Below are 13,646 nucleotides of genomic sequence, written 5' to 3'. Positions count from 1 at the left end.
TATGTATTCCTGCACAGATGTCTGCTAGCTATTTTACTTTTCTAAGTTGAGATTTCAAATGTAAGAATGCTTTGAATTATGAATTGAATTGTTTGTTTTATTTCTATACTATTTTATCCTTTGATCTATGGATTACAACACTTGTTAAGAGATACAAATCTGCTGCATATCTAGGCACAAAGAGAAAAACTCTTAGATTGCATTAGTCTTTTTTATTGGTGTAGATAAAGCAGGCAGTTTGCTGTCAATTACAAAGTGTTTAGTTTACCTAGCCCTATATTCAGATGACCAATTAGTCATGCATATCAAGGTAACCTGATGATTGAAGACTTCTGTATGTCCATCCCCTGCCCCGGTCAAGCCAACTAAAAAATCCCACTGGTTGGTCCATTACCAGCACGATAAATTGAACTTCAAACTATGTCGTAATACTCTTTGAAGCTATATTATCCTTTGATTGTTACAGCATCTAAAATGAAAATTAGAAGTATGATACTTACTGTGGTACCCAACCAATTCTATAGCTTCAAAGATTATAGATTAAGTAGATTTGGTTTGGAAGATTAGCCTATCAATAATGAAAATAATACCCTTCTACCCTATAATAGGCTTTCTTCCAGGTCTAGTCTGCCTCCCTTTCTCATATCTAAGAAAAAGGTTTCAAACATCAAGAATTCCATATTCCAAATTCCATTTAAATCATTTATTATCAATGCTATTTCGAATGCTTGCTTTTGAAGCATTCCACATTTTCCCTGCCTTGTAAGAGTGTTACGATGCCCTTTATTCTTTTAGACTAATCCAAAGAGCTCGCTCAATATACTTGAGTGTTCTGCTCTGTCCAAATGATAACTTTCCCTGGCAAATGTCCAGCTGGTATTTCATTTAAATTTAAACAACAGAAACCATTATGATTTTGAACTCCCTTCACTCAATTCTCATCACACAAACGCAAGTTTATACCCCAGCGCAAATACACAACCTTCCCACAACACTGAAATTAAGGGATAGTTAGCTTTTGGACATGCCATCAAATTATAAACTGTAATCTATCTTAAAGCTACAACTTGAATAAAGCTCAGTCTGGCAGACCAGAGAGATTATGATTCATGCTTTAATTTTATCTGTCAGGTGCTATTGCAGTGCTATTCTGGCTAGATTCCCAGTCAAACTCCTAATTAGAAGACAGAACACAGCTCTTAGAATATGTGCGCTTTTTAGACTTAGAAACTCCACGACCTCTCTCGTATTTGACCCCCTGAGGTTACCAAACGAACACAAAGTCAATCAATCATTTCCTGCCACTGTCTTGTTGAGGTGCTTTTTTCCTATGTCTGCTACACAGTTGTTATCTTCTACGTCTAGTTAGGCAGGGACAGATTCTTATCTGGAGTTAAGTGCACAGGTCAAACAGCTTGCATAAAGGTATGTTGGTTAACCCAGGCAGAGTATCTAGCTCATTTTACTGCATGTTAATGAGAGACGTGGCTAAAGAGTTTCTGCTACATGTCTCCCTTCTTAACTGTGAAATAGCTTTTTTCCAACAAATAAATCCAATTATAGGATTTTTTTTTTCTTTCAAAGAATTGAACTACAGATAGAACTACTGAATTTATTTGAAATCTTCTTACATGTACAGCTAACAAATATTCTGTTGTTACTATATAAGCTAGGAACTCACATTATTTATTACTTTATCTGCTTAAGTACTTCCCCAAGGATATGGGAAATGGTAAAGCCTTTACTGTATGTTCTACTGGTATCATAAAAAAGACATTCAACACTTCATTCTTAGCAATATTTATCAATGTTTACATGAAAATGGTAGTAGTTAAATAGACTTAGTGAGGACAAATTTGGACATTAAAGTTGTCTAGAATGCTACAGAATTTGCAATTAGTTAAAAATAGAAGCTTCTAGACAGTCTTTTCATAAATCCAGTCTTCAAGAAAATGTAATTCTTCTCCGAACCATCTAATTTAATAGAGTATGTATAAAGATTTTATTCTTCTGGGAGAGGTATATTAAGGCACTGCATGCCCTTATGTATTTTGCAAGTGGTAACTAACAAACTGAGGCAGAGATCTGTGAGTCCGTTTGAAAGCATAAATCAGAAGCTGTCACGCAAAGCTGACTTAAAGCTTGTGCTTACACTGCCTTGATCCCAGGGTTTCTTTGAAGGTTTCTTTGCAAGGCTGCAAGAGAGCATTCTGAGGGTTAGTCAAATGCACGTAATGGCTACAGACGATGATAACTCCAATGCAGAATTAAGCAGCAAAATTTGTAATTTTTCAAACTCCCTTTTGTGTAACTACATTTCCTTTTCCTTTTTAGCAGCCAGAGAGCAGCAGTTTAGCTTGAGAGCAGAGCTTTTGCATCAGCAGTGTGCCTTTGCGGCGTTAGCCGTACAGCCTCCCTGGTCATTTGCAGGCTAGACACCAGTGAGACCGTGCGGTGCAGCTGCTTCGCAAAGAAGTCGTCTGACCTCAGTGTTCAACTTCCAGCAATGGTGATCTGTGACGATCATCTTGATAATTGCAATATTTTTTTCCAGGACGCTTTTTTTAAGGATTTACATCATCTTAAAAATAGCAGCGCTGCAAGATTACATAGGCTTTTATTTGAACAGTTCTTCCTGAATCCTGAACAATTTGCAGAGTCTTCTACTTGAGCAATTACCTAACAGGAGGAAGCAACGCCGATCCATGTTGACTGACAGGTTCCTCTGTGAGATTTCTGCTTCTCCCAGCCCCAGACCACCTGTCAGTGCAATGGGCTCGCTACAGACAGTGCTCTGAACCTACAGGCAAAGCCTGAGGGTACACTCCACTTTAATTAAAGAGCTTCGTTACTCTTTCTCTCTCTCATGTTTATATTTATTTATTTTGAAAAAGAAGCTCTGTAAAGAGCTTCTACCGAATATTGAGTCTCTACACAGTCCAGCCCTGCACTTGGCAGCAATACAAGTCCAGCCAAAACGACAAAGGGGAGAGAGACGAAGGGGTGGTAAGATGCAGTGCATGGTTATTTAGGGATTGCAATAACCTTAGCACAGTGGCAAGGAAATTGTCTTCTCCTCAAGGGAGAGGCTTCCTCGCCTGGCCTTGATTCTGAACCCACACAGTGATGTGTTCTATTAGCTGGATCTGATCCCCGTGCTTTTTTGTTCCTTTTTGTTGTTTAGATGCTGTATTTTATTTTCATTTTATCAAAAGGAGAAAAAAAAAAAGGAAAAACGGAAAGTGTAACACTCGGGCTAGAGGTAGAGGATACTGACATGGATTATGTCATGAAGATATAATCTTTTGCCAAACTGAGACAAAGCCAGTGATTCCAAGCCAAAAAAAAATTGTGAGATCTCTTACCAGCACTCCTGCATGCTGCACCTTTATTAAATCCATCTTTCTTTTCCTTACCTAGAATAGTGTGGAAATTGGGAAGAGGGGACTCAAGAGGTTTCTCATGGAGATCTCTTACCTCAGAGTATTTCATAATCAAAATGTAGTGAGCTGGTATGGAATACCTTTAAAGGCTAATTTGCAACTGTTTTGAATATTTATGTACCCATGTCTCTGTGTGTGTATGTGCATATATATAGCTATGAGCAGTGAAATATGCTTTTTATTACACAGAGAAGGCATTCTTCTTAAGGACTCATCATCTTTGTACGTTTTTTAATGACAGAAGGTTGGTTTGTTCATTCACTACTCCTATTACATCTGAAAAAAACAGTACATCTGCAATATCCTTTTTTCCTCCTGATGCCACAGTGCCACACATTCACCCTTTCCCCTTCGTTTGTCAGAGATAATGCCTGTAAGTCAAATTCTGATTGCAGTAAATCTGGAGGAATTTATAAAAGAGATTTACAGTGAGAAAAATTGAATGGCGCTTTTGATCCAAAGGTGGCTTATGGCACTTGTGAATCTAGCCGTTGCAGTAGGTGTTTGCGTGCTGACTGACACTACGTCGGAGTACTGAACTGGAGCTGGAACTTGCTTAGGGGCTTTAGTTCCAGTATTTCATTTTTTGCTCTGACAGCTCTTAAAAAATGCTGTGTAGGACCAGGAGGCTATGTGACTTTCAGCCATATCCCCTAATCAGATTCAGAATGCTTTAAACATTGCTGTAAAGTGTGAAATCTCCTCTGGGCTGCTGTTCTTCCTTTGGCACTATTTCCACTGGAAGCCTGCCACCTGCACGACACAAAAATAGGAAACTCAACCTCTGGCCAGATTTTAATGCTTTAAAACAACTCCTAAAAGAGAGAGCATCAGTGAAGGTGAAAAGCAAGCAAGAGAAGAGTGAGACATGACAGAAAGGGAACTTGGAGGATGGAGCAGGCAGAATTAGCAGTACAGAAGACCAGCTAGAAAGACAAATCTCAGATGTAAGGACAAGGAGGAAAAGAAAACAGGAAGGAGGATGAAGGAACACATAAAGAGGAGAAGGAAAAGGGAAAAAAAAACAACCAGGAAGATGACAAATAGCAGAGAGGCAAAGAGGGAGCAAAACAGGAGGGATAAAGGCAGATGATGAAATCAGGGAGCAAACCTGAACAGATAGCATTAAGCATGGGCTATTTTTTTCTCTCCTATAGCCCCGAGGGAGCCTGGCTTGCTAATCAAGGTATGTATGTGTTCATCCCTGTAACCAGCTAGATCTTACGCTGATGTCAGCAAGAACTGGCAGCTGAAGACAGAGATTGTTTCTGTTTAAAGGAGCCTCTGCAATGCATGCCCATTCCTCCTCAGGGGGTTCTGGCTTTGCCCAAATGAATCCCCCTTGGCAGAGGAAGTACTGGACACTACCTCAATTCACCCTGATGGGAGCAGCCAGGGAAAGATTTAGCCCCAAATTTAAATAGTTGATAACGGCAGCTTCATTCCAGTTCCTTTAACACTAGAGACCCAAATTCACAGAGGCTAGTGAGCCTTGTCTCCTTCCATTCCCTTTGTAGATGGTTCAGCGCAAGAGCGCAGCTTTACCACTTTGAACCATTTGCCCTGGAGAAGCCAATCTTTCACCATTTGTTAGGAGGGAAACTTGCACTGGCTCCTCAAGTTCAGACATAGGTTGTGTAAACACCCTTCCGGTGTGTGAAGCCAACGCCTGACATACCTTCAATCTAGCATTCACAGGCAGTTTTTAGCACAGCTCTCCTGTGAGAGGTATGATAGAAGAATTAAGTGTTGGTATTATTTATTAACAATCCTTAGTGACCTATCTGAAATGAATTACCATCTTCAGTCTAAAAGACTGTCATGTGCACCACCATGTCTGGGAATCTCAGCCAAAGGACCAGAAATATTTAATGAGCGTTGAGAATGTTCTTTTATTCCTAGCAGTGATCCTTCACACCTCAGATTACCTCTGAGAAAGGCTGAATGGAAAAAGTAGGGAAACTTCTACTTTAAGAGTTTTCTGTGATGAAGTAGAGGACTTACAGAGACTATAGAGCTGGACATTTGTCATCTTTTAAATTCACTACAAAATCTGCAAAGATAAAGGCTGGGCCCAAACCAGTAGAGTGAATGAGAAGTAGGCAGTAACTGAAATAATTGATAATTACCAAGCACCTGAAATTAAGTGGTTTGATAATTTCATTCCAGTACACAGAGGGCAAACATAAAAAATAACCACTATGGTCAAAATTTACTTGATCTAATGATCACCTACACAGACAACTATATACTGCTGCCGCACTATAACCTATGAGCATTCTGTGTACAATACTCTTTGCCTTGTTGGAGCCAAATTCTCACAAACATACAGTCAAATTATGGCCCTAGAAAGACTCCTGGACTTATTCACCGCCGTGTTACTCCAGGTTCATGACAGCATATCCCTGCTGATGTCTGGGCCATTCTAACTGTGAAACCTGAAGGATATGGTGGTGAACCAAGTCTCATGAATGCAGTAGTTCCCTAAAAATTATGTAATGTGTTTAGGTCAGGCTTGTACACACAAGTAAGTGCAAACTCTTTTAAAACATGTGTTAGGCTCTCTGAAGTTATGACGTACTCTAGATGTGGTCCCTCTCTGCCCCAGCCCTTTCTAAAGCAGAATCTCACTCTCCTGCCTCCACACACTAATAAGAGAAGTGGAGCCGCTGATGCTTTTTTGATAGTTTGGGCTGACCCCAAGGCTGAGCAAACACACGCTGGAGGGGCATTTCCCCTGCCACCAATCTTAGTATCTTTACTATAGGGTCTGCAAGTACCTTTCGCTTTTCAAAAGCTCTGATTTTTTTTTTTTTTCAGTGCAGTAGCATATGGAATCCCAGACAGGATTCGGGCCTCATTATACCAAGCGTGTTAAAAAAACTCACCAGACAAATTCCCATGAATTGATTTAATTGTGTTGATTTTATTATAATAGTGCAACCCAAGCAAAACAGATATACTGTGCTGGAATAACGTGCATTTGTTCCAATGCAATTTTACACTTATGTAGTTTTCCTTTTTATAAATAGGGATTAAAAGGTGGTTTATCTACACTATAATGATAATCGTCTTTATGGACAGCTTTTTAAACTCAAGCATTGATGAAATGATTACTTAATTGCTCAAGATGCTGGTAATGCAGCAACTGGCATAGGTTTGATGTGCGCAACAATGGTTCAAGTACTGACTAAATGGCAAGTCTTCATATGGATTTACACAGCAACAGCCTATTCTTAAATAACCTCATATGTGAACACTTTCTTCAGGAACAACTGTAATTTTCTCTGCAGCAAGTATTTCCACACAAAAAGATACTTAGAAATTGCTACCATCCCCTTTCACATCCTCTTTAATATGAATAAACTTTTAACTGACAAGTCATGCATGCCAGAACATTTATATCATAAGATGTTGAAAATATTATTAGATCTTTAAATTCCACAAAGCTATCAGCATAATATCATATTCAATATCATAATCATACCGTGAGCATTTCCCTAGTACAATGCTATAAAAACATCAATTTTAAGATAATAGGAGACCAAACACTAGCTAGAGAGTGAATGCCTGATGTACAAAGAGACAAATATATTGCCCATCCCTTCTGTCTTAAAGATGTGTTTACTTCAGCTCAGCTGAATTAAAATAGGGTGCAAATAACTATTCCGGAACAACTGTACTTCTAGATGAAATCAAACTTAAAAATAAGGAAATTCAAAATGAAGGTTCATTCATCCCCTTTCTTTCCCTGAAACATTTTTTTAAAGACTGCCAATACTGATGCCATCAATTTTGTCATTCAAACTATCTAGGTCATGTGCCATACAAATATTTAGCAGAAGACAGATGAGTTTTCTCAGTTCACATGGGTATCACTGGATGACAAAATGTCTGGCTATGGAATTCCCAACTATGTCAGTTTGTAGCAAAGTCCTCCTAAATCTCTTGATTAAGCATTTGACTATTACGCACACCTCTTCCATGGGCTTTCCTGCATTGCTGCTAAAAGACACTTTCCTGAAAATGGAATCATTGGCTTAAACAGTCTATTTCAGAAATGAAACATGATTCCATAAATGGACAAAAGTCAGTACTTTTCAGGGAAGAAACACAGTTCTCCAAGGAACACGGGTACACTCACCCCGACTTGTCAGCAATGTGGTACATTTTTGTCCATCCTAGGGTAATGTCCTGTTACTGGCCTAAGTTCAGCATTTGCTTGGAGTTGCTTAGTCTGGCTTTCGTCACAACCTCTTGTGAATTGAACTATCCAGGCTCCTTGCCCTCGGTCCTGTGACAAACCACCACCGTTTCAGTTGCAGAGATGACATGGGACGGCTCGGTGCTTTCATTGGCGTTCTCTTGTGCTCCTATTTGAGGACAGAACAAGGTGTGAAGAAAATGGCCTTTCTTGCCTCTTCAATGTTACTCAAGAATGAGACCCATCCTTGCACAGACCCATGGGCACCACGGGTGGCACCACAGGGAGGGCACCATGACCCATCCACTTGAATTTTTGAATGCACCATCCGAATCACCTTTCAGTTCCCAAAATCAGGATTAGTTTGGAGTTCAGTTGGAAATAGGCCCAACGCTGCTGGGAAAACATTGTGCTCTTTAAGCACAGTGGTTTGGGCAATGGCCATGCAGCAGAAGGTCTGGAACACAACCACCAGAAAGATTACTCGGCTGTTAGGGATAACATTTATGGCTGGCAGTTGCGATTCCCCCAGCTGATTAGGAACGGTTCTCTCCAAGAATGGTTCCTGTGGGATTACAATATATCCCAGCGTTTTGTAACCATCAGTGGAAGTTCTGTTTTGTTTCTCACGATTGGTATGGAAAAAGTAGGCTGCAGCAGAGGAAAGGTCAAGAGAAAGAGGTTGTTTCAAAATAATTGCTTTCTGAAAGTGGGGAAAGAATAAGTTTGTTTATATAGTAGAGGGAGTGCACTATGGAAAAGGGCACAAGGAGACAGGTTTCTCCACTGCTTCCTGTCTAGAGATTTTTACGTAGCATGAGGTTCAAGCACAGGTGAGTCACCTCATATAATTCTGTAATTTTAAAGGGTAGATGTCCACTTCTGAACTACTGGTGCAAAGCTCTCGTTATAGTCAATGGAGAGAAATGGTCCCCATAGATGAGAAAATCTGTCTTAGCATCAGATCAATCACCTTCAGCAGGAGCTTTTTTCTCCCTGCTGGGGCTTGGGTCTGGGCACCTAGTTCATGTAGATGTCTAACTAAATATAAACGAACCCAGGCCAGCTGTCTGTGCCTGGCGCGGCCCATCCTCAGATGTGCAATCCATACATTTTATTCATAATTTACAGAAGGCTTTATGAGAAGCATAAAAAGAGAAGAAAGAAAGAAATTGCAATAGAAGAAGAAAGGAAAAGGCAAGGCAAATATGGAAAAAAAACCAGAAAGCAGAGAAAATTACAATACTGGAAGCAGGACGTGAATGCAGAAGGGAATTAGGATAAATGGCCAACCACAAGTGGGAAATACTACACTGGCTTCAAATTGCTGGTGTACAGGACTGCTAGAGAGATGCAGAAAATTGTGAATCTTTTAAAAGTATTAGTACTTTTACATAAATGTAATGTCCCAATTGATGGGTCTTTCATTGCTTCCCTAAGACAACATCAAGCACTTTACTTACATTTTCCTTTTTGTCAGCATACCCCAGTATTCTAACCCAAATTCTTTTTGACACCTTTGCCTTCAGAATCAGAAAGCTTCTCCATTGCCCACTTGCTTAATTTTCAAAGAAAAATTAAGTTATGTTCAGTTATGCTTTTCCACACACTTGGGTAAAGCTCTCCTTAGGCATATTTAGTTCTTGAAATTCCGTTGTTTCTTGACAAAGACAATGCAGCAAAACCAGCTTTGACCACTACGATGCTGACCAGTATCACCTCACTGTCTGCTTGCACTCTGCCATCTACCTGTGTCTAACTGCCGTCTTTTGTTACGTACTTAGGACATGTGCTCTTTGTTCTGTTTGTACAGCATCTTGCAAAATGGCATCCTAGTCTGTGACTGGGGCTCTTGTGCACTAAAATAATACAGGTAATAAACACCAGTGTTTTGTTTAACGTTGCTACGCTGCGTGCGAACCACGTTGTACTTGCCAGCTTTTAAGTGCACAAGCACTGCGCGGCACACGGGTACTAGGTACCACCGCGCTCTCCTGGTTTTGTGTCGGTACCCATCAGGTTCTCCACCCGCCTCAGGCTAACGGGCTGGTTTAGACCAGGGCTTCTAAGCAGAACCTCGTATTCAGTTTTTTCCCCCGTTTCTTCCTTGCTGTAAAGCACGGCCTGGAGCAATTTCTTTGGGAAGGAGAACAAGGCAATCTAGACGCTACTGTAAGCAATACCGGGTGAGAACAGAAGAAAAGCAGTTTTCCACGGGAGCGCCGTGCAGGCCAGTTTAAATCACTCGTACTCCCGGTCAGCCCGTTTTGCCCAGCACCGCCTCACGCCGCCCCGCCGGGGACAGCCCCTCCGCCGGTTCCGCGGCTCTACCCTCGCCGCCCGGCGGGCCCCCGGCCCCCACCGCCCGGGCCGCTCCGGCTGAGGGTCGCGCAGCGGGGCCGCCGGCTCCCCGCGGCCTGCCTCGGCCGCGGCCTCCCAGACGCGCCCCGGCCGCCGGCTCCGCCCGGGCGGGGAGCCGCGGGGCAGCTCCTCCCCGCCGGGCCCCGCACAACCCCCACCTTCCCCCCCGGTCCCTCACCCCGCCCGGCCTACCCGGGCGCCGCCGCGGCGGGCGGAAGGCCGCCATGGCCCCCGGGGCGGCCCGTCCCCGCTCCCCGGCGGGACAATGGCCGCGGGGCGCCCGCACGCTCAACCGCCGCCGGGGCCGCCCTTCGGCGCCGGCCCCCTCCCGCCGCCGCGCCGCCCCCCTCAGCGCCGGGCCCGCCGCCACGCCGCGGCTCCCCCCGCCCCTCCCCGCCCCTCCCGCCGCCCCCAGCAGCCCCCGCGGCGCCCCGGCCCCGCCGCCGCCCGGCTCGCAGCGCCCGAGCCGCCGGCGGTTGCGAACCTGCCGCCGTGCGCGGCCCGCCGGGCGCCGCGGCCTGCGGGCGGCCGCTGGTTGGCGGCGGGGGGACACGTGAGGGGGGAGGGGGCAGCGGCGGCGGCGGCAGGAGTTTCCCCGACAGCTGGAGGTTGCGGCGGCGGCTCCTCCTCCCCGGGTCCCCGTTAGAGGCGAGAGACCCCCCGTGCTCCTCCTTATTGACAAACACACAAAGGGCCGCGCCGGGGCCGGGCCGGGGACGCGTCTGGAGCCGGCATGGGAGACAAGAAGAGCCCGACCAGGTAGGGGCAGCGGCGGCGGCGGCGCCTCCTTTCCCCGGGCCCTCTCCGCGGCGGCCGGGTGCGCGGAGCCGGCGGCGATGGCGGCCGGCGGGGCGACCCCGGGGGGGGAGGCGGCGGCGTGAGGGCGTCGCGCCCGGTGTTGCCCCTGGCGCGCGTGTGTCTCCGCAGGCCGAAGCGGCAGCCGAAACCCTCCTCGGACGAGGGCTACTGGGACTGCAGCGTCTGCACCTTCCGCAACAGCGCCGAGGCCTTCAAGTGCATGATGTGCGACGTGAGGAAGGGCACCTCCACACGGTGGGTCGCCGGCGGCGGCTGATGGGGAAGCGGGGGCGGGGGAGGGGGAGCCGTTGGGCGGCCTCCCGCCGCCCCGGGGTGTGAGGGAGGGCGGCTGTGACAGGAATCGGGTCACGTTCACCGGGGAGCCCCGGGCCGGGGGGTCTCCCCCCGGTCCGGGGCGGTCCCCCCCCCCGGCTCGGGGCTCCCCGGTAAACGTGACCCAAGCCGAGGAGCGGTGCGCCGGCGTGTGTGGAAACAGATAGAATAAATACCAGGAAGGGCATAATTGCCTGCACAGCCTAACCCCGGAGAGGCCGTGCCCCTTGCATGAAGAAGAGCCATCCCCTGGGGCGTGCCTGCTAAGACACTCACCCTTTAATGTTTGTTTGTTTGTTTGTTTTCTTTTAAACTCATTTTTTCTATGAGTTTAACTTTGTCTCATAAATAACCCCCCTTTTTTTTTGTTATTATTATTTTTTTAATTTGCTTTTCATCACAGAGCATCACCGTGCAGGTTTCCAGGGCTGTAGGGGTGGATAATAACCCTTCGCTGTTTAGGGAGGAATTGTTCGTTAGCTGAATTGCGCCGTATGGAAGTGCTACCCTGCATATCTGTGACTTCCCAGGAGGACCTTGTCTCTGTGAACGCGTCAAAGCTTGCAGTGGATTACCTGGTTCCTATGTCTGCCGGTGTTTTTCTGTATTGTGGCCTAAACGTGCGTGCTTGGGGAATGGAAGTTTTTTATAAAACCAACAGGAGTGCACTTGTAGCCGTTGCATGCTAACCAAAGAGAGTATTTCTAAAGAATCCCTTGTTATGGTTATCATACCTATGCGTTAATCCTGTCAGCAAGAGAAGTTTAAGTGGCAATAAAAGTTGCAATCCTATCAAAAAGCAGCAATTACATTCTAGGTATCGTTCAAAGCAGTGCTGAATATGACTTGCAAGAAATGTTACATGTTTGAAATTGAAAGTGCAAGGTTGGGTCCAATTACTTGACAAAAAAGATTCACCTTTATTTCTAGAGTTGATTTCCTAGACTTCTGAAAACCAGAATGAATGTTGAAAGGACTTCTCATAACTTCAGTTTTGAATACTAGTTGATTTTTAAGTTTGTTTTTTTTTTAACCAAGGAAATCAGTGAGGTAAATGCGCTGAGAGGAATTGCATCTGTCACGTATAGTGTGGTTTCTAGTTATAACAATGGCATTGTGTTTATATCACAGATAGATGTGTACAGATCGGTAGTATTCAGCAAAATAATACTGCTGAAATAATGAATGCAAAAATCTTTAAAACAGCACGAATAAAGCCTCTTTAACCTTCAGCCAGTTTGGTAGGCAAAGTCAGTTTAAAATTATGTTTTGTTGCATTGGAAACTCAATTGGATAAAACCACTAAAACTTTAAAAAAACCAAACAAACAAAAAAACCCCCCAAAACAAAAAACAAACCCCAAAAAACAACCCAAAACCAGAAGAAGAGTGTGGAAAAAATAAACAGTCCTGAGAAAACAATATTAGCATTGCCTTCTTTTTTTCCCTGCTTGAATATTTCATAATTTTTTAATATTTTAGCAACAAAATATCTTTTTTTGTTAGGTGTTTTTTTTTGCTTCCACTTTCTCCCCCACAGTGATCTGGTATGCAGAGATTTAGTTGGTACATTGATTTTTGTTTCTCTACTTAAACTCTGAAATGATGTGTAGCTGAGAAGGTTTATGGGTTTCTTTTTCCCATAAGGTTTAAATGGGTTGCATTTTCACGTATTTGCAAAGCCCAGGATTTACACATGGCATGAGATAAATACAGGTTGAGGTTTTAGGGTGGGCAGTTTTAGGCCCCAATTCTGAAATTAGATTTGACCTAATAAGTAGACCTCTGTGTGTATGGACAGAATCATTAGGGTGCCAAAGAGATAGAAAAGGCCATTTGGGTGCATTTTTTTTTTTTTTTAAATGGAGCTGGAGTCCAAGAGACCAAATTGGGGCCTTGTTAAGACATTTGCTGGTGCTGCATATGCAACAAAATGTTTTTCATCAATGTTGGTCAGAATAACAATACTATGGTGTTTTGATGACACTGTGAATGTGTTTTTTTTTTTTTTTAGTCTTCCATTTTGAAGCTTGACGTTAGATTAAGTTGATGCCTTAGCACAGTTCTTAGCGTGCAATGGTTCTTACTTCACAATTTCTACTGCGTTTTTTTACTGATGAGAGCTTTGTCTATAAGACACTGTAAAGCACTATTTTTTAAGTTCAGAGAAATCTGTTTCTTTGTGGTGGACAGTTTAATGTCTGCTACTGCATGTTAAAATTCACTAAATGCGACCAGATTTGCAAATGGAAAAAAAGGCAATCATAGTCAAGTTTAGTGGTTTTGAAGGCCACTGGAAATTAGGTGCAAAGTTGATTAAAACAGTTGTATTTTTTTATACTAATCAGGTACAATTAACTTTACAGAAATATTTTCACGTGTGGGGTAGGGTTTGTGGGCGTTTTCACTGTTGAATAATTCCTTCTTTCTGAAAGAATTATCTTCTATGCCAGAGGCTAGACATGGATTATGATCTTTAACAACTGGTGGAATTGTTAAGATTAGTGG

General features: G+C 43.8%; 1 protein-coding gene and 1 long non-coding RNA gene across 3 annotated transcripts in view; one reads left to right on the top strand and one right to left on the bottom strand.

The window, feature by feature from the left end:
* Window positions 1-1,598: 1,598 nt before the first annotated feature.
* Window positions 1,599-10,001, bottom strand: LOC142081254 (uncharacterized). Its single transcript, XR_012673298.1, has 2 exons — window positions 7,588-10,001; window positions 1,599-4,196 (listed from the first exon to the last, which is right to left on the bottom strand). It is a non-coding gene; the product is annotated as an uncharacterized LOC142081254 (long non-coding RNA).
* Window positions 10,002-10,489: 488 nt separating this feature from the next.
* Window positions 10,490-13,646, top strand: part of YAF2 (YY1 associated factor 2) — a 35,930-nt gene continuing 32,773 nt past the window's right edge. The window contains exons 1-2 of one of the 2 annotated variants that reach the window (XM_075147929.1): window positions 10,490-10,767; window positions 10,936-11,061. In XM_075147929.1, coding sequence (XP_075004030.1) covers window positions 10,742-10,767; window positions 10,936-11,061 — 152 coding nt within the window. In that variant the 5' untranslated portion in view covers window positions 10,490-10,741. Of the gene's footprint in view, window positions 10,768-10,935; window positions 11,062-13,646 lie in introns of those variants that run through there. The other variant, XM_075147936.1, reaches the window with a different exon arrangement.

The sequence above is a fragment of the Calonectris borealis genome, chromosome 1 (assembly GCF_964195595.1).
Source record: "Calonectris borealis chromosome 1, bCalBor7.hap1.2, whole genome shotgun sequence".
Taxonomy (NCBI): domain Eukaryota; kingdom Metazoa; phylum Chordata; class Aves; order Procellariiformes; family Procellariidae; genus Calonectris; species Calonectris borealis.
Note: the sequence above shows the minus strand (reverse complement) of the source record. Positions and strands in the feature narration are given on the sequence as shown.